This window comes from Tauraco erythrolophus, chromosome 1, assembly GCF_009769465.1.
Source record: "Tauraco erythrolophus isolate bTauEry1 chromosome 1, bTauEry1.pri, whole genome shotgun sequence".
In the NCBI taxonomy this organism is placed as follows: Eukaryota; Metazoa; Chordata; class Aves; order Musophagiformes; family Musophagidae; genus Tauraco; species Tauraco erythrolophus.
The window spans coordinates 78,019,677-78,038,066 of record NC_141465.1 but is presented as its reverse complement, the minus strand read 5'-3'; the positions used below and the strand labels follow the sequence as shown (position 1 = coordinate 78,038,066).

The 18,390-nt window shown below is 39.4% G+C and overlaps 1 protein-coding gene across 1 annotated transcript in view; it reads right to left on the bottom strand.

Annotated features, from left to right (window-relative positions):
• Positions 1–18,390, bottom strand: part of ABCC4 (ATP binding cassette subfamily C member 4 (PEL blood group)) — a 160,833-nt gene that overhangs the window by 16,851 nt on the left and 125,592 nt on the right. Inside the window, exons 26-29 of the mRNA XM_086611334.1 lie at positions 15,344–15,499; positions 10,580–10,669; positions 9,978–10,150; positions 3,577–3,682 (exon numbers count right to left, since the gene is read on the bottom strand). Of these exons, the coding sequence (XP_086467460.1) occupies positions 3,577–3,682; positions 9,978–10,150; positions 10,580–10,669; positions 15,344–15,499 (525 nt within the window). The remainder of the gene's footprint in view (positions 1–3,576; positions 3,683–9,977; positions 10,151–10,579; positions 10,670–15,343; positions 15,500–18,390) is intronic.

Sequence of the window (18,390 nt, the reverse complement as noted above, 5' to 3'; positions counted from 1 at the left end):
AAATTAAATCAGAAACTTGTGGACAACACCAAACTGGAGATTGCAGTCAATATGTTTAAGACAAGGTTGACATTCAAAGCTATTTAGATCTAAAACGGCTAAAGGAATAGGTCTACATGAACTTCACAACACTCAACAATGACAGATGCAAAGTCCTGAATCTGGAACAGACTGACCCCCTGCATCAGCACCAGCTGAAGAGTAACTGCCTGGACATCAGCTGTACTGAAAAGGAGGTAGGATCCTGGTGTTCAGTGAGCTAAACAGGAGTCAAGCAGTGTGCCATGGGAATCTACAGGAGTGCAGATCAATGGAGTTGCTTTATTCAGTGCTCATCAGATCAGATCTGGAATATGGTGACCAGTTTTGACCTCTCAGTACAAGAAAGATGAGAGTAAATCAGAGTGACTTCGAAATAGGGTCACCAGGGTGGTCAGTGGACTGAAGCACTCGACCTACAAGGACAGGCTGACAGTGCAGGGCTTGTTCAACCTGGAGAACAAATGGCTTCCAGGGACTTAACAGCAATCTTCCCGTACCTACAAGGAAGCTACTGAGAAGACAGAAGCAGGCCCTTTAGTGAAATATGCAGTGGGAAAACAAGAAATGATTGTCATAAACTGAAGGGAGGCTTCAACCGGATATAAGGAAAAAAAAAATTCACGGCAGATAATTAAGCACTGGGACAGGTTGCCCAGAGAGATCATGGAATCTCTGTCTTTCAAGGTTTTCAAGACCCAATTGGAAAAAGACTTGAACAACCTGATCTGAAATTAAGTGCTGATCTTGCTTTGAGCAGGAGGTTAGACTAGAGACTTCCTGAAGTTCCTTTCGATCTGATTCAATGGGAAGGGAGAGAAATCTTAGTTTATATTCAGGTTGCGTATACTTGTTCAGGAATGGGCTTGGATTTCTGTGACTGAGTTAAGAGAGTCGAACAAGTTTGCTCAAAATTTGTTTGAAAAAATAACTTTACTCATTATTTGTCAGAAGACAATTGTTAATATTCCAACTGCCAGGTTCCATCTTTGTTGTTCTATCCTCATTTTCTAAAAAACTTACCATGATAGCAAACAACAGAGATCTGGGATGGCTTATAAACGAAGGCATTATCGCGCCTAGAAGTCTCCATTAAAGGAGAAACAAAACCAGAGTTTATAATAATACTAGGTAATGGAAGAACAATACACTTCAGTTTGTGCATTTTCACTCTTAAAAAACTATCTGCATCAAGTTAAATTTGTGAATTACTAAAATACATTATTATGACTAATCAAATCTTAAAATACACTGAAAGCTTTCTTTAGCCGAGTCTTCTCAATTTTTGTGATACTTAAGTAAAAGATTACTTTTCCATGAATGCTGTTTTTATTGTTAATGAGTGCCATTAACAGTTAGTCTTCTAGAGGGATGTTCTTTTTTCCTTGCGTTTCTAATACACATTTTTCTTATTATTCCAAATTCTGCTATATTTCCACTAGAAGTTACGTGCCTGAGTAAACCAAGTAATTAAAAGCGTAACAAAAGCGCACCTGTCATAACTCTGATCATTCTAACTATGCAATTATATTTCTGATTTGTCCGGAAACAGAATCAGTAACTGAAAAAAGATGTCAAGATAACTGGTTTGTTAGGGAGTCACATGTCAGTTTCCTCCTTTTTTCTGTCCTCTGCTTCTCATCCTCCTCTCTCCCCCCAAAATTACAGAAATCTATAAGAAAATCAACATGGAGCAATGTAAAACGATGAAAAATATTTAAGAGTTACTAATGACTGCAGATTCAAAGGGACATCTTCTTGCAAATATCTGTTCCTTAAAACTCTAAAGAGGTCAAAGGCATTCAAAAAAGACTGTATTAGACAATGTGTGAACATAAATGGACTTTTAGGAAACTAGAAATCTTAACAGTGGCTACACTGAAACAAGATAAGGTTAAGAATAATGTACAGACCCTAAATATGCAACAGAGTAACTATATAGTTGGTAATAATACTGAGCACTTTGGGGAAAAGGGTGATTTCTATGCTTTGTTTCAATGATTTTTGGCAAAAAAGTAAATAAAACATCTGGTTTTCATTACAACTGCATGATACTAAAGGTAGCACTAAGAAAACATCTTCATGGAAAGAGCATTCTGTGCATAACATGTTAATGGTAGTTAATGAACCAAAACCCACAGAAATCCCTTTGGACAGCTAACAAACACACACAGCTGTTAATTAGGTCACAGTTGTTTCCTCACAAGTCTTTTGTTCACTTTAGTTGTAGAAAACACCAACATATCCATTACACCTGTGGGGAGGTATTCACTAGCGAAGAAAATATTTATTTATTATACATTAAATGCTTGCAATTATATGACTACTTATGGTAGTTCTGCTGGTTTCTCTCTTCATAAGTAAACTATAATCACTCAGTTCACAATCTACTCTATTTTACTCCTCAGAACACCACTCACCTCAGTAGATCCAATTGTTTCACTTTGTGTACTTCAGGCAACCATTGTAACTCAACTATAAATTTTAAAATGTTTTGAGCATCCAATAAAAAAAACATGGAAAGAATTAACATGCTTCATTTTCACAAAACAAAAGTTGAAGAAAGTGGGGTTTTTTTAAGGTTACCACCGAGATATGAAGGGTAATTTCTGCTTGAAGGCCAGTTAAATCTGAGTTCTACTCATGAACACGGTCTGCCCACTATGTCAGTTACTTCATTAACTGGCTGTGAAGAAAATGTTTGCAATGGGCTTCTGTTCTTCCTGCAGAAAATTGTAAAACTGCAGGCTGCACTTCATTTCAAAGACACAAACCAGCCTGATTTCCTATCAGCTTAGGGAAGACCATTGCCTTTATGAAAATAATCAGGAAGTATTTCCTAATTTCTATGTGCGTGCAATGCACCGTGGGGCAGACAAGATGGCAGAGAGGGTATTTCACAGTGGCAGAGTATATCTCTGCTCTGTTGGGAATGAAGATGGCAGAGGCTGCTAAATTGGTAGTGCTTCATCTTTTCTGTCTGAACCTTGCTTTAGAAAGCTGGCCACGTTCATTACCTCACCAGTCTAGTTACACTCCTCCCACCACCACCCTTGCCCCAGGGCAGCTGCTGCCTCTTTACCTCCATGTCTGCTGCCCCAGAACCTCCACCACTTCCTTCTCACACATCCCACACCACTAACTATTGTCATTGCCTCCCTCAGCCCACCGAGACTGAATTAATAAACCTGACGGAATCCAGCTGACTCTGTCCAGAGCCTCTTGGGTGTGTCTTCACAGGCTCCTAGTGCTGGCAGAGTTTATTTGCTCAGGTCTGCTGCTATGCCTCACCTGCAATGGGTTCATGCCTCGCAGGTTGGAAACCACAGGGCCAGACAATGTACTAAGTCTTTTCAGGTCATTACTTCTACAGTTTTATGAGTAGCCTATCACACTAACTAGGATAACTAGGATAAGTTTGAAGTACAACTTAAACCTCTGCCCACTTTTGGATCAGAATTAAGAAGAAAGAGTCAGTAACATTACTCTTTTTCAGGAGAAAAAAAAAAAAGATTTTTAAGCAGTTAACTGTCTTACCATAATCCTATCACTGTCAATAATGGTGTTCAAGCGGTGTGCAATGGTCAGCACTGTGCAGTGAGCAAACTTTTCACGGATCGTCTTTTGAATGAACTCATCTGTTCTGAAAAACAGCAAGAGCAATGCAGACAAAAATAAGATGTTTGCATGGATAACTGAACGGCAGGCAAGTTTTACGACTTCATCAAACATGACTGTGAACCAGGAAATATGCTTATGAAGTCATTACAGTACTTCTTCCTCTCATTATATTAACTGATTTGGAGGCATATCATGAAACGTACTCCAAAATCTATCCTCTAACACTTGAGGAGGAAGGAGATTCTTCTTGCAAGTAGAGTAATAGGTTTCATTTCGGCAGACTAATTTCCCAGGCTTTGATTACAGAAAGAGGAACATTCTGCAAGCAGTGAAGAAAAGTTGGTGAAAGTAAACATCCTTCATTGCAAATCAACTCAAGAATGAACACAAGGTGGCCTGTAACTAAGGCTCTTGATTTCAACTGCAAAAGGGGATTAAATAAAGGAGGTGATTGGTAAACTAAACTAGGACTGGAGTAGCTCAAGAACTTTCATACAGAAAAAAGAAAACTTGGCATATTCCATAAATCAAAAGCGTTAACTGGAACACACAACCCAAGGAGAGGGGAAAAAAGGCTTTCAAGTTAAGAGCCTCAACCTACTATATGAATTAACCCCCTAAGAAAAGGATATCAGGAGGAAACATACGACTTGTAAAGAATGAAAACTAAGCTATGACACAGACATTGAAGTACAGGGTTAAAGTGATAACTGTCACAAATAAAACTGACAACCGTGAAAAGGAAATAAAATTATACCAAAAGATACATACGATACTAAAATGTACTTTAGCTGTAAAAACAAGCATTAAGGCAAAAGAGGTGCAATACTCGTAAAACTGGAGATTGTTAAGTAACTAACTGTACAAGAGAAGCATTGACACCACCTTACTCAGAGCATACTAGTCAGGCTTAAATGTGGAAATCTATATAGTCCTCTCCGTAGTCCATGAAAGGGAAAGGCATGGCTGGAAGTGGAGCACACAAATTAGGCAGCCATCAGGTGCTGAATGTCTTCTAGAGGCACCTGACAGACCACATGGCACAGGAAGCCTTGGCTCCCAACCCGGGCACAAAGCCAGGCCACTTGACTACTCACATATCACCCCTCAGCCTTCGAAAAAAACAGTGAGTGGCGACGATGGAGAGAAAGGGTACAGAAACTAAAATTCTCATCCGAGATAGAAGGGAGACACAAAGAACTCAAAATATACTGGGGTTAGTTGGACCAAGGACAGCCTAAAAGTCAGGCACTTGAAGGCATGGGTCTCATTTCCAGGATTTCTATTAAAACATGAAATTGTACTTTTATACATAATGTCTGGAGAACAGTAAGTGCTGTAGATAGGGTTAGAACAGACAAAGGAGATATGTGGATAAACTGGTATATTTAGGCAGCCATGTTGGCTTCAACCAGTTGCTTGCAAAGCCTTAATTCTTCAGATTTTTAAATGCAACTGGAAAATCAAATAAAACACGACAAAGATTCATGCAACACATCTTCCTCTAACAAATTATTATTTTTCAGACAGCAGTGGTACTCTACATTGAATCTGTCTGCACATGATAAATATTTGGAATCGCTTCATAAATTATGCAAAAAGAGCTGTTCTGATGCCACCATGTCAGGAGGCACTAACAATAAAAAGTGGACAAAGATAACTTTGCAAGAACGGGATGACTTAGAGGAATGGAGTAACCAGTATGTTTCCACAGCAGAAAGCACAAGCTCATGCTCTGAAGGACTGAACACAACTTCTGTTACGAACTAAATTTAAGCAATCAGCATGACAAAAGAACAGACAGATCTCTGTTGATGACAAGATGAATCATCAGAGAGAAGGAAGACATAAACAGTTAAGTAAGAGTTCCCATGCATGCTGACTGTCATCTTCATCTGGGGACAAAAATATTTAAGCTCTGTCATGAGTTTTAGAGAACCAGGTTCTAGGCCACAGTCTGAGAAGGCTTGGTCCTTCTGCTCCTACTGCCTAAAAGAAGCTAAAGAACATGGTGGTAAGCAAGTGTTCCTCAACAACTCCTTTCGAACCAAGGCCAGTATGCAATCAAGGAAAGAGACGGGAGGAGAAGTCAGAACAGAGCCAGGCTCTTTAGCCCTGTGTGTTAACAGCCTCCTTAAGAAAAGGAAGTTATTCATCATTAATGCCTCACATTACAGGAATACCACTGCTTTCGCCCCAGTGTTAACACACATAGCTTTTTTTGCTATTTTCTCTGCAATGCCTCAATGACTTGACTAATCTTAACTTTCAAAAGAAAAAAAATCAGGGCCACATAAGAAAACACTCAGTAGGGAAGAGGCTTATATAAACAGTGGGATGTGTTCTCTGCAATGGTTAGAATAGCGAAACAGAAACAAAAGGTTTGATACTCCCTAGAATTATGTAAAAAAAGACCACTTCTTTCCTTATAGTCAAGCTCAAGGTGAGGTTTCCTGCAGAGCTACTACGGAGCACAGACAATCATAGCTTGCTCAGGAGTTTTGAAAAAACTTTTTAAAGGGCTCAAAAGGATTTGTAACTCTCAGGTTATTCCTACTGTTATCTGAGGAGAATGTCTCATCCTTGAACATCCCTGTCCTCTGCATTCATTTATTATATCTTCCTTTATTATGTGCATTCCTCATAGCACCACCTCTTCCTACATTTACAATAGAAACCATTTCTCATTCTTAGACAGATACTATCAAGCTATTATCTTAAACAGGTATTTCTTGAATATAAGTTTATCCCTAATAAGAAACTGCTGGCCATATTGTGGGTGTGATACATGTTCTAAAATGAGACTACAAAGTAATCAGAAACAGATCTAGTAACTCCATCTTCGAATATCACAATATGAAATCTCATCCAGACATGTCCGCTGATAGGGACTCGACCAGATCCTCTCTAAGGTTCATGGTAGATCTTGGAGTATAGTTTTTGGGGTGGCAGGCAAAAGAGCCATCAGTAATCTCCAGGAGAATCTTGGGAAGAAGGTAGGAAAGGCAAGGAAATCTAAAAGACTAAGAAAAGTATCTGTGTACAGAATTGCGTGCTGACAGAGCGCAGAGACTATCTATTACATGTCAATTAGAGCTATCTATCCTCTAGAAAAGTGCCAATGGAAGCAGCATTTCTCTCCTTTTGTTCAAGGCATAAATGGACCCTTTGTGGCACCTACCCACACTGAGAAAGTGGCCAGGCAAGTGCCAAGTGATTCCATCATGCACCTCAGTGGATCAAACCCCGTCATCTCTCAGGCACATTAGAAACCAAAGATGCAACCTGCACACCAAAACCAGGGCTGCTGGATGACAAAAACTCCACCCTAATCTGATTATATGAAAACGCGAACCACGATACTTGCCATTGCAAGGAACAGTACAATAAGAAAGCACAAAATGGTGGTATAGCTGTCCCACTGGCACCATAGGTTGAGGATCTAACACCGAGTTTGACAGCAATCCAAGATCGGGTGTAACCTGAATTAGCTGACTGTGTAAAAGGAAAACTATCTAAAGAGCAAGAATAAATACAACCTAAATGAGAAGTAACCAAGCTGCTGAAAGGAACACTGGATAAGTCGTTATCTTCAGTCTAATGTCCTCCTGGGATTGTTCTGGAAGCATATCTCACACTACACAATTCCTGAGTGGCTTTAGATAATTTCTCCAAAAGAGAAACAGTTACAGATAGCAGTTAGATGTAACGAGAGGTTAAACCTTACAAGGTTAAGCAGGCTAACGAACTGAACTATGTGCAGTGGCTGTTTTTACCAGACTCAGTGAACGTGAAAACACGACAGTGGACTGGTCCCAAAAAGTTTTGTCCTCTATAAGGAGTGAAAATATGAGTTAACACGTAATACTGTAGTCAGTGCACAGAAAGCTTAGTAAGTTCAACTTACTCAGTACTTTAAAAAAGTCTCAGTTACTATGGATTTTGTTTCAATATACCACCAAAGCAACTACAGAAAGATCTTCAGCTCTTCCGCTCTAGATTTCACACAACTTTCCAGAATGGTTCAACTTCTTTAAAATGTCTCCATGCTTCAGGGTGAGAATGCCAGCTTCAGGACCAAGAAGATAAGATCAAATTAAACGTCTGCCAGTCATCACGTAAAACATGCAAGTGGTCTGACCTAGGCCAGCCTATTTTATGGCAAGCTCCTCTCTCTCATGACAGCGCTGACACCCGTGGAGCATGCAGAGCAGCTGATAGCTACAAGGAGCAAGGAGGATAATAAAGGTACATATGGGAGCTGGAAGATGTAGAAAGGAGGGAGAAGAAGGAACTCCCAATTCCTTCCCCTCACTCCTTTGCTCAGTGTCACTCAGCAGCAGACAAGAATGGCCCAGCTGAGCTGGAAGAACATGGCAGAGAGTCCCTCAGCCCCGGGGAAGCTACACTGCACACCTCGCATCCTGCTGTCACATCCACTGCCTCATGCCATCTCACGCTTCCCTCTCTTGCCTCCCCCAAACTCTGCCTTCTCACATCTGCTTCCAGGTTGAACTGGAGAAGGGACATGGTTGCAGCAGCAGTTGAGGCAAAGACATCAAGAGCCAGAAAAACAAAAAAAGAAACAGTACGTCCACAGCTGGTTGCAGATCTCCACAGTTTCCTACCCCAGGTGCTTGATATGATGTGTGCTTGCCGCCAGGCTAGAGACCAGGATGCCAGCTATGGGGGTTGTGCATCTGAAGAGGAGGAGGTTCTCCTTTCATGCCAAAAATGCCTCCCTAACTGCTCAGTTAAGCAACCCACATCAGTGTTTCCTGATGAGCGTCCTATCAGATTGCACAGCTGAAAAATACTCAGCTCTCGTTATAGCAACACATTAAGGAAAAAGTAATAATGACTATAATGCAAACTGAATTCAAAGAAGTTCCAAGTTATTATCTGTATTGTTATGCCTAGAGTTGATACAAACAAACATTTACCTTATTATAATATATATTGCAGCACACATTAATCAAGATCAATTAAATGGATAGTGTAAGTTGAGAACACACACATGTGACATGCCAAAATAGGAAGGATGAGTAAGACAGTGTTAAATTTTCACAGTTATGATTAATCACAGTTAATCTATCAAAGCTCAGCCAAAAATGAAAAAAAAAAAAAAAAAGGGAAAAAAAAAGAAAAAGAAAAAAAAGAGAGAGAACCTCTGGGAAGGGAATGCACTTAGCTAAAGGTTTTAGAAATACACTGTCAGCTGAACTGCAAAGCTACCCTAGTGGCACCACTTCTCTCCCAAGAAGATGTTATAAAAATGAGTCACGCCCAGATGACATACAAAATCCTTAATGCATCTGTTTGAGGGACTTGCTGTGTTATTGTCCTCTTTGGACTTTGAGTTCTCCCTCAAGCCATAGTTTGTTGGAACTATATATTCAGCTCAGACTAATTGATGCAGTACGTTTGCAGTATTGTTTCCAAAATATTTCCACCAGCGTTTCTAGTGTTTCAAAAATTAACAGTGGGGGTACTTAGCTATTGGAACAATTTAACAAGGGTTGACATTGAAATTTTCTTCCTTTGAGGTTGGATGTTCTTCTAGAAGTACACTCTAGTTCAAACAGAAATGAATTCAGGAACGTTCTGCTGGCCTGAGTTATACAAAACAAAATAACGAATGATAAATGAGTCCCTCCTGTAGCTTTAAACTTCTCCAAATCTGTTTTTGCAATTCCTGTGGTGCTTAGGACAGCTTACCTTTCCCCTCCTGCCTATTTTATCTGTAATTTACTATACGGGCACGTGAGCTGTCTGAAGGAATAGCATCTCATAACCAGAAGTATCCAGTTTTGCTTACAACCATTTTTCATCCTAGTTTTGCTTTTTTTGAGGGGGGAGATCAATCAATAGATCGATCGATCGATCAATCAATCAATCTATCTATCTATCTATTTTAAAGAGACATTTAGTCCTGAAATCAACAGAACTAAACTTGTTTCTAGTCCTGAAATCAACAGAACTAAACTTGTTTCGTGGCTATTCTGATGTTACTCATCTGCATTTCCAAGGAAGTTCTCATCTTCTTCTCTATGGCTGTAGGACAAATAATGTTCGAATATTAATTTTCCTACTCCATGGAATGCACTGAAATTAGGGGTATTTTGAGTGCTTAATTTATATCATCTGCTCTGTATCCAAAGCTCGACTGCCCATTTTGAATAGACAATTATGATGCTATCATAGAAAACATAAAATAGCAACACAAACCACACGAAATACGAAGTTTTAAAGTTAGTACAGATGATCATACTAAAAGAAAAACCAGCTCATCTTAACGTGACAGATTTTGTTTTTACCTTGGGTCCACGTTTGCTGTTGCTTCATCGATGATAAGGATCCGATTTTTTTTTAGAACTGCTCTGGCAAGACACACCAGCTGTCTCTGACCAACACTAAAATTAGACCCAGATTCTGCCAGCTGTGTCTCCATTTTATTAGGTAGATCTTCCACAACCTCCTTCAGTTGCACCTGTTGACATGTCAACATATTGTAGGATGAGTAACTCCCTTTTAAATCAGCTATTGTATGTCTGATGACACAACAATAAGTATGCAAGGTTTACCTTTTATATTCTGACACAAAATGAGTAAGTGCCAAGTTGGATTACACAGTGTGTCAGTTATTAGAATTCTAAAAACATTAAAGCACATTGTTAAGAATCTATTAATGTTCATTAAAACTAAGATATGAATCAAAACGTAACCAAAGCATCATCCCAAAGGATAATTTTTTCATAAAAGACTTATATAACGATATACATGTCTACAAACACACACATATACAAACGCGTACACAACAGTCTACCTTCTTCCAACAACATCTAAAACCTAAGGCACAGAAGCACTACAGTGTTTTCTTGTAAATATCAGATGCACATTATTAGATTCAATAAGTCACCTCTTGCAAGGCATTCCACAGTTCTTCATCAGTGTATTCATTGAAAGGATCTAAGTTTTTCCTCATAGTTCCAGTGAATAAAACAGGCTCCTGAAACCCAGTAAAATTAACATTCCATTACAAACACAGGTTTTATATTGCAATATCAACAATAGCACAGAAATACCTAACAACAAGCTATCTTTTCCTTCACAATAGCATGCTTAAAGGGAGGAGGAGGAAAGGCAAGCGTTCAACCAGTCTGTATAAAGATAATTTACCAAACAGGACAGGTCTGTTTGCAAATTGCTCTACACAGTTATGTCAGTACTCAAACGGGCATTTACATGCCACTGTTTTGATGCCACAAGCTATACATAAATATACTTACATGAAATCATTGCTATCCTCCTGGTATTTTTAGTGAAAACCAGCAACTACCACTGTCAATGAGCTCACACTCCTAAATTATGTTTGGGCAGTTTTGAAAATTTCATTTTGAAGTACATAAACCAGAGAGGAATCAAACAGCTTACAATGTCTTTCTGGTTTTTCTTCACTGTTTGGTTGTGTTTTGTTTGTTGGTTTTTTTTGGTTGTTTTTTTTTTTTTTTTCCCCATTTCATACCAGAAAAGCCCTTCAAATTTTACCCCCAGGGCCTAGGAGGAACAGCTTTTACCATATCAACACAATGTTTAAACCTATACACATAGAAGTTAATCTGTACTGCCACAGCATCAAAACAAACTTACTCAGAACCGGAGCACTGCTGGGCAAAGCTCTAACTCAAAATACATCAGGGAGTCAAAATCAGTACCTTCTCTCACTGAGCTACCAATGCGGGTTTACCTGTGGTCAAAGCAAGTTTTGTTCTACTTTAGTTGCCAGTCAGATCAATACCAGAACATTAATCAAACTGGCACAAATCGATTCACACTGGAAAATGTAGTGTTTGAGAAGTGAGAAGATGACTTTTTGTCCAGAACTTCTTAAGCAACAGATCAGTACTCACTAATGTGAGTTGCCAGACTCGAGAGTGATGCACTGACATGACTTTAGGGCTAAACTCTTAATACCACACCTAAAGACAACTACAAGTCAACAGCTGTAATAGTGCTAATCATAAATGGAGACCATTCAACACGCTGTCAGCTTTCTTTAAATGGGAGAAATCTTATGCAAAACGTTTTCTTTTCTTCTCCTGTAGGAAATAAAGTCCAAACTTACACCGGATAACTTCAGCTTACTCCGAGATTAACCTCTGTCATGATTTATGCCCCATCTAACCCTACTGATGCCCAGCTCCAAAGGGCTGCAACTCGGAACAGAATTTAGACCTTAACCCTTTTATCACGTCTTCATTTCTAAACCACTCTGAGTGGAATAAAAGGATTAACAAAGACAGAACCTGCCACAAGAAATATAAAAGAAGATACGCGTTTCTTGACATAACATGCCAATGATTTGAAATTATCTGCTGCATTAGGCAAAACATGTCACTAAAAACCTGTTGAATGAACAAAAGGATTTAATAAAAATGTTAACAGGTTAAAGAACATTTTTCTTCAAAAATACCTAGAAAGCCATTTGTTTAACAATACATATTTTAATACACCATATGGTGTGTTTTGAAGGTATTGTTACGTTTATTTTCCTTTTCAATCCATTTTTATAGGTTGGCAAAATAAGAGGTTGAATTTATAAACTGTTCATAACTATTATAAAAGTCCTAACAACAGACACGTACTGCAACAGAAGATAAGGATATTTTTTTAATTATAATTTCTGACACAGATTATTATTTAAAATAGTCTGGTTTATGAGAGGAAAGTAATAAGACAAACCTGTAAATAATTGTTGTAAAAATGCTTGCAGTCAGGGAGGCAGACAACATTTGCATAGAAAAGATTTACAAACACAACCTTCACACAGCTCCATCCAAGCAAACAATTAGAAGCCTAAGCACATTTTTATTTCTCCAGGTAGGTATTTAAACTTACATATAAGAAAACTTCAGTCTTGCCTCATCACTCTCTAGGAATGGTTCTGTTTAGCATGTTTTGTTATAATTTTAATGAGCATCTCTCCCTCTGGTTTCTTAGCTTCCCACATAACTATGAAGATATTTGCTGCAAAACAACTACCTGATGTTACGTTACCATTTCTGTTACTGACACTAGTAACATAGTACAAGACAATGCCTATCACTCAGTTTACTATAGTATAAACCTTATTCCAAACCTTCCTCTTTTTCTTACTACCACTACTTCATAGTTTTGCGTATTTTTAGTGGAAATAAGTCTTCCCTTATGTGGCAAAGAAATGCTACCTGCTAGGCCTTTGGACACTTAAACCCCTCTGTGACCATGATGAAAATCCTATCGCAGAAACTTGATAAAAGTCACCGAATTCAGCTGGATTAAAATAGTTTTACAATCATGTCAATAGGTCAATGTAGGAAAAAAAAAGATGTATAGTTAGATGCAGTGAACTTTGAGCATCTGCATCAATCAACATGTAGAATCTGCATCAGTCAACATGTAGAAACTGTATTTGACCAGCAGTTTTCCTGTCTCAGTACTCTATTTTATTCAACCGGGTTGAATTCTTCCAAATGTAGAAACCACTGGCAATGGCTATGGGCAAGGCTTTCAAAAAGCTGTAGACCTTGAATGAACTAATGATCATCTACTTTCAAGAGAAAAGAATGCTGCACACAAACAAAAAAATAGACCTTAAATCCACATAAAGTCCTCTTTAGATACAAAAAAAGACTAGTTCTGGTGAGTACCTCGACAGTCTTCAGTATGCAGAAACAAAAGACATCCTGCATTAGGCAACAATCCAGTTGCTGGAGAGTACCTTTTTTTTTTTTTTTTTCCTTTTTAATAGCATACCTGTTTCTTTTCTCTGACTCCTATTCTTAGAAAAGAAAAAAAAAAGCAGGTAATCAAGAGAGGCTTAGAACCACTGTTGACTATAACTTTTATGAGATTCTCAATTTAAAGTAATACACTCTGAATGCCATCCTACCAACAGGCTAGCAAACATTCAGATACAAAGATGGTGTAAGGACTCTAAATACAGCTTCAGTAATAAAATACAGAGATCTGAGAATTAATGCTAAACATGGCAAAAAAATTCCTCTAGTTTCCAGCCTACTGTTCAACCTATCTGCTAGAACATCCCAGACAAATTATTTGTCAAAACCATGACTTTGCATTTGCAGCATATGAGCTTTTCCTTCTTCCTCCCTCTCCAGTGGAGAGCACACGATCACTGAAGAGATCAGAGCTCTCATGAAACATGGCAACCTGCACAGGCTCTGCCTTCATGAAGTTCTGAGGTTATACATAACTCTTCTCTGATTCAACGTCTCATTTGAAAGTAAGACCATAGAAGAGAAGATCTTTGATGTACTGGACTTCCTGGAACATCCTTTTTTCTGCTCCAGCACCAGAGATGAGGCTATTCACAACACCGTCTTGTTTTTTTTCCTGCATTGTAGCCCTTCCTGCATTCAGCTTCTCAAGCTCACCAAGTTTTTGTTTATAGATCATAACAACTCACTTCTTTGTGTGTTCCTCTGCTCTCCTCCTGTCCAATCTTCTCCAAATAACGAAAAGGCTGTAGCTCACTTCTAGTTGGCGCGTTTGCTCTTTTTAGATCTAGCCTCAGTCAGTTTGTACAGCGGTGACTAGAGAGGTGAAAGTGGTCCCTCAAAGTCCCTTACTAAGGAAGCTTCAGGCACTGCATCAGGCAGGAATTGCTGCCAAAGGATCAAGTGACTTCAGAGGACGGCTGAAGCTTGGTATATTCCTGTCAGATTTTCTGTGCTCTTTCCCAAATGATAGGAGGACAGCGTACTGCTAACACCTGCTCACAAGTATTCGAGAGGAACAGACAGGAGACAGAACTAGAAGAAAACACTACAATCTCCAAAGCTGATTCTGTTCATCTTAAAATAATAAAGACCTTCATAGAATCATAGAATGGTTAGGGTTGGAAGGGACCTTAAAGATCATCGAGTTCCAACCCCCCTGCCACATGCAGGGACACCTTCCACTAGACCAGGTTGCTCAAAGCCTCATCGAACCTGGCCTTGAACACCTCCAGGGATGGAGCATCCACAACTTCTCTGGACAACCTCTTCCAGTTCTTCATCACCCTCAGAGTGAAGAATTTCTTCCTTATAACTGATAGCAATCTACCCTCTTTCAGTTTAAAGCCATTACCCCTTCTCCTATCACTACACACCCTTGTCAAAAGTCCCTCTCCAGCTTTCTTGTAGGCCCTCTTTAGGTACTGGAAGGATGCTAGAGGGTGTCCCTAGAGCCTTCTCTTCTCCAGGCTGAACAGCCCCAACTCTCTCAGCCTGTCTTCATAGGAAAGGTGCTCCAGCCCTCGGATCATCTTCGTGGCCCTCTTCTGGACCCGATTCAACAGCTCCATGTCTTTCTAATGTTGGGGATTCCAGAGTTGAAGGCAGTACTCCAGGAGGGGTCTCACAAGAGCAGAGGGGCAGAATCACCTCCCTCGACCTGCTGGCCACGCTTCTTTGGATTTAGCCCAGGATAAAGTTGTCTTTCTGGCTGCAGGCGCGCACTGCCAGCTCATGGTAAGCTTCTTGTCAACCAGCACCTTACTCAAATAAGAATAACATCTCACTAAAGTTTCTAGGTCTACTGCACACAGGGGTGCAGGGGAAACATATCCCAGCAAAGCATTTTAAGTACTACAGCATTATATTGAAAATGTTCATAGCAGACCAAGTCACTTTCTTACCTGAGGTATAATTGAAATTTTCTTTCGCAAGTCATGGAGTCCTAGTTCTGATGTCAAGTACTTATCAATCCAAATCCTTCCTTCAGGTTCCGCCAAGCGAAAGAGGGCTGCTATCAGAGAACTTTTCCCAGCTCCAGTTCTTCCCACTATTCCAATCTACAGAGCAAAGTAAGCTTTTACAATTAAACCATGAGCTTTACAGGAAAAATTAATATGTCAAGCAATAGTTTTACAACATCACAGGATTTATAGTAGAACAAGCACTAAATAAAACTTCTTTATAATTAACATTTTTTCAAGAGGAAAAAACCTCCCCCCAGATCAGTTTGGATTCAGGTGACATTTGGATACCCAACAATTTCTTGGATCATATTCAAAGGTGACAGATTTTCCCTTAACATGTGGTGTTTTATTGTGTAAAAAAGACAAAGTGGCTTGGTGTATAGAGTAATGTGATTCAAGGCTGCTAATTTTTATACTAAACCTGGTTTGCTGGGTGATGTTAGGCAAATCATTTCAGGCATGCACCTACTTCTCAATCCAAAAAAGGACTCCCATAAAGCACTCTGGGAACACTGTATGAGCAGTATTTTAATTTTAAATACCTGAGACTGATTTTGGTTAGCATGGTTAAGGTGAAGTACTTCAAAGTAGTCGAACTCTGAAGCCAAAATAAAGCCAAAACTAGCGGGAGGATTAAAAACTGTATTCATGCTTCAAGACAGCTTCAACAGAGAGGACGCAAATATTGATACTACAAGGCCATGTGAGGAAGCTGCAATTCCTTTCAAAACAGGAGAAACAGTGAATAACAAAGTCACAGTGGTTCAGGCTTCTATATGTTCAAAAAACCTCTACAAACAGAAGCTCTATGCAATGTGAAAAAATGATGCTTTCAGAAAAAAAGCAGCAGAGAAAATGCAAAATATGGGATTGCTAACTTTAACCTTTAAGAGGTTAAGAACTATGAATATTTCATATGAAATCAACACTTGGGAGAAAGCAGGTCTATTAATAAATGAGAGGAGACATATAATTAGTGGTGATTAAATACTACTTGAACAGCAAACTATTTTTTTTAATATGTTGTCTTCAGGTAAAGGATTCTTAGAGAAAACAATGTACCGTAACCAATTGTATCAAAGAAGGTGATGGGAGTAATGCTCTACACAGATCTGATTTGGCAGGATTTGTTATTTCCTGTAGTTCCAATTGCTACATTTCCAGAAAGAAATCAACACACTGGAAAGAGTTCAGAGAAGTGCAACATAAAATTAATATGGGTTGGAGATACTGATTTGATGAGGATTTACTAAGGTTAAACATGTACAATATAGCCTGGCAAAGTGATTGGGGTGCAGGAGGGAGGAAGAAACGTGAAAACCTTCATGAGTATACGTACAGACACCAGAGGGCAATTACCCACTGCCTGAGACTCAGATGTATGCAGTAATGACTACTGGAATGAAATTAAGCACAGCAAACATTACATCGAAGAGCAAGGAGAAACTTTCTAACAGTCAGAGACACTAAGCTCAGACAAAGCAGCAGTGCCCACGTTTGATCAAAAATACACAGAGCGCTAAAAAAGTACACTGCGAGGAGCATAACCTAAAAGGTATCTTCTCCTTCTGTTTTCCAATTCAACAATTTAATCCAACAATTCATAACTGTACTATTGTATATAACCAATTAACATTTATACAGTGCTTATTACTAAAGATACAGCCTAATTTAAGCAAATCTGTTACAATAAATGATAAGATGTCTAGTATTCTAAATTGTATCAGTGAAACAAAGGAAAAATAGTTCTGAACAGTTACACTACAGCCTAGAAAGAAAATGCTGAATGGAGAACAGAGACACCCAGAGTTGTGAAAACAAAAGTTCAATTGTTTCTCTGAAAATGTCAGTGATGTAAAGTATTGTATTAAGGATATAAAGAAAAAACATTAAAAATACATTGATACTTAAAATAAAAATGCAGCTGCTCTGCATATTGTCAAAATCCCACTTTCAATTTGGCATCAAATGAAAGGACTATGCTCTTCAGTATTTAGAGGAATCTATTTGTATTTTCGGTCCAATTGACTACAGGCTGCTGAAAATTGACATGAATTTGAAACAGCTCTCAGCATACACATTTATACTTTTTTTTTTAATATGTTGTATTCTTCAGAGGGCCATGCTCATAGCCAGTGCAAAAACAGCGATGGTCTGCAAATGGGAGTCCCAGCCACCTAACAGGAATCATACGGCCAGGATTTAGTTGCCGATGTAAGCCATGTGCATACGCAGGGGTACACCTGCTACGCTGGGCTCATCATTACTCAAGCATCACTTGTACTTCAAAGTAGAGCTGCACAAAAAATGAGAGTGAGATTTACAGCACGTCAGCTACTCCACCGAAACCGCCCGGGTCTTTGCTACCCCTCAGGCAACCTCCCTTTCGTGCTACACTGTGAGAGTATTTACTCGAACAGCTGCCACGCCGTAAATCTAGACCCTCACCCTCCTAACTTTTTCATGTAGCCATACCCGCAGATTTAGGATCTGTCAGGATAAGGTGCATTTAACAATATCTTAGTCAATAAGCATTCACAAGCACCCTAAAACAAAGGTAGTGGTGCTTAAAACCCGAGGCTGCACATGCTAACTTCTATATGGGATACAGAAGCAGCTACACTATCTGAAGAGGTTAATCCCAGCCAGCTGCTGGCAGAGCTCCCTGTGTGAGCCCTCCTTGGTCTGTCTTTGGCACTCTGCTACCTTAGCAAAGATGTTAAAACAGAGGGTCCTTCCTAGCCTGCTCTGGCCTTAGGAAATACTGAACGCTGTGACAAGCGGATCAAGAGAGTCCCCAACCCACGAGTGATCTGCTAGTAATCACCTCCTCTGTTCTTACTGTACCTACAGCTTCCCAAACTGGGCGCTGAGGTGGCCGCAAAAAACCAACTCCAAACCCCTGCAAGCACGGCAGAAGTTTAAACTCATTCATCCTGCCGGTGGCACTGCAGCCACCAGAAGCCTGTGTGAGCCAGGGGCGC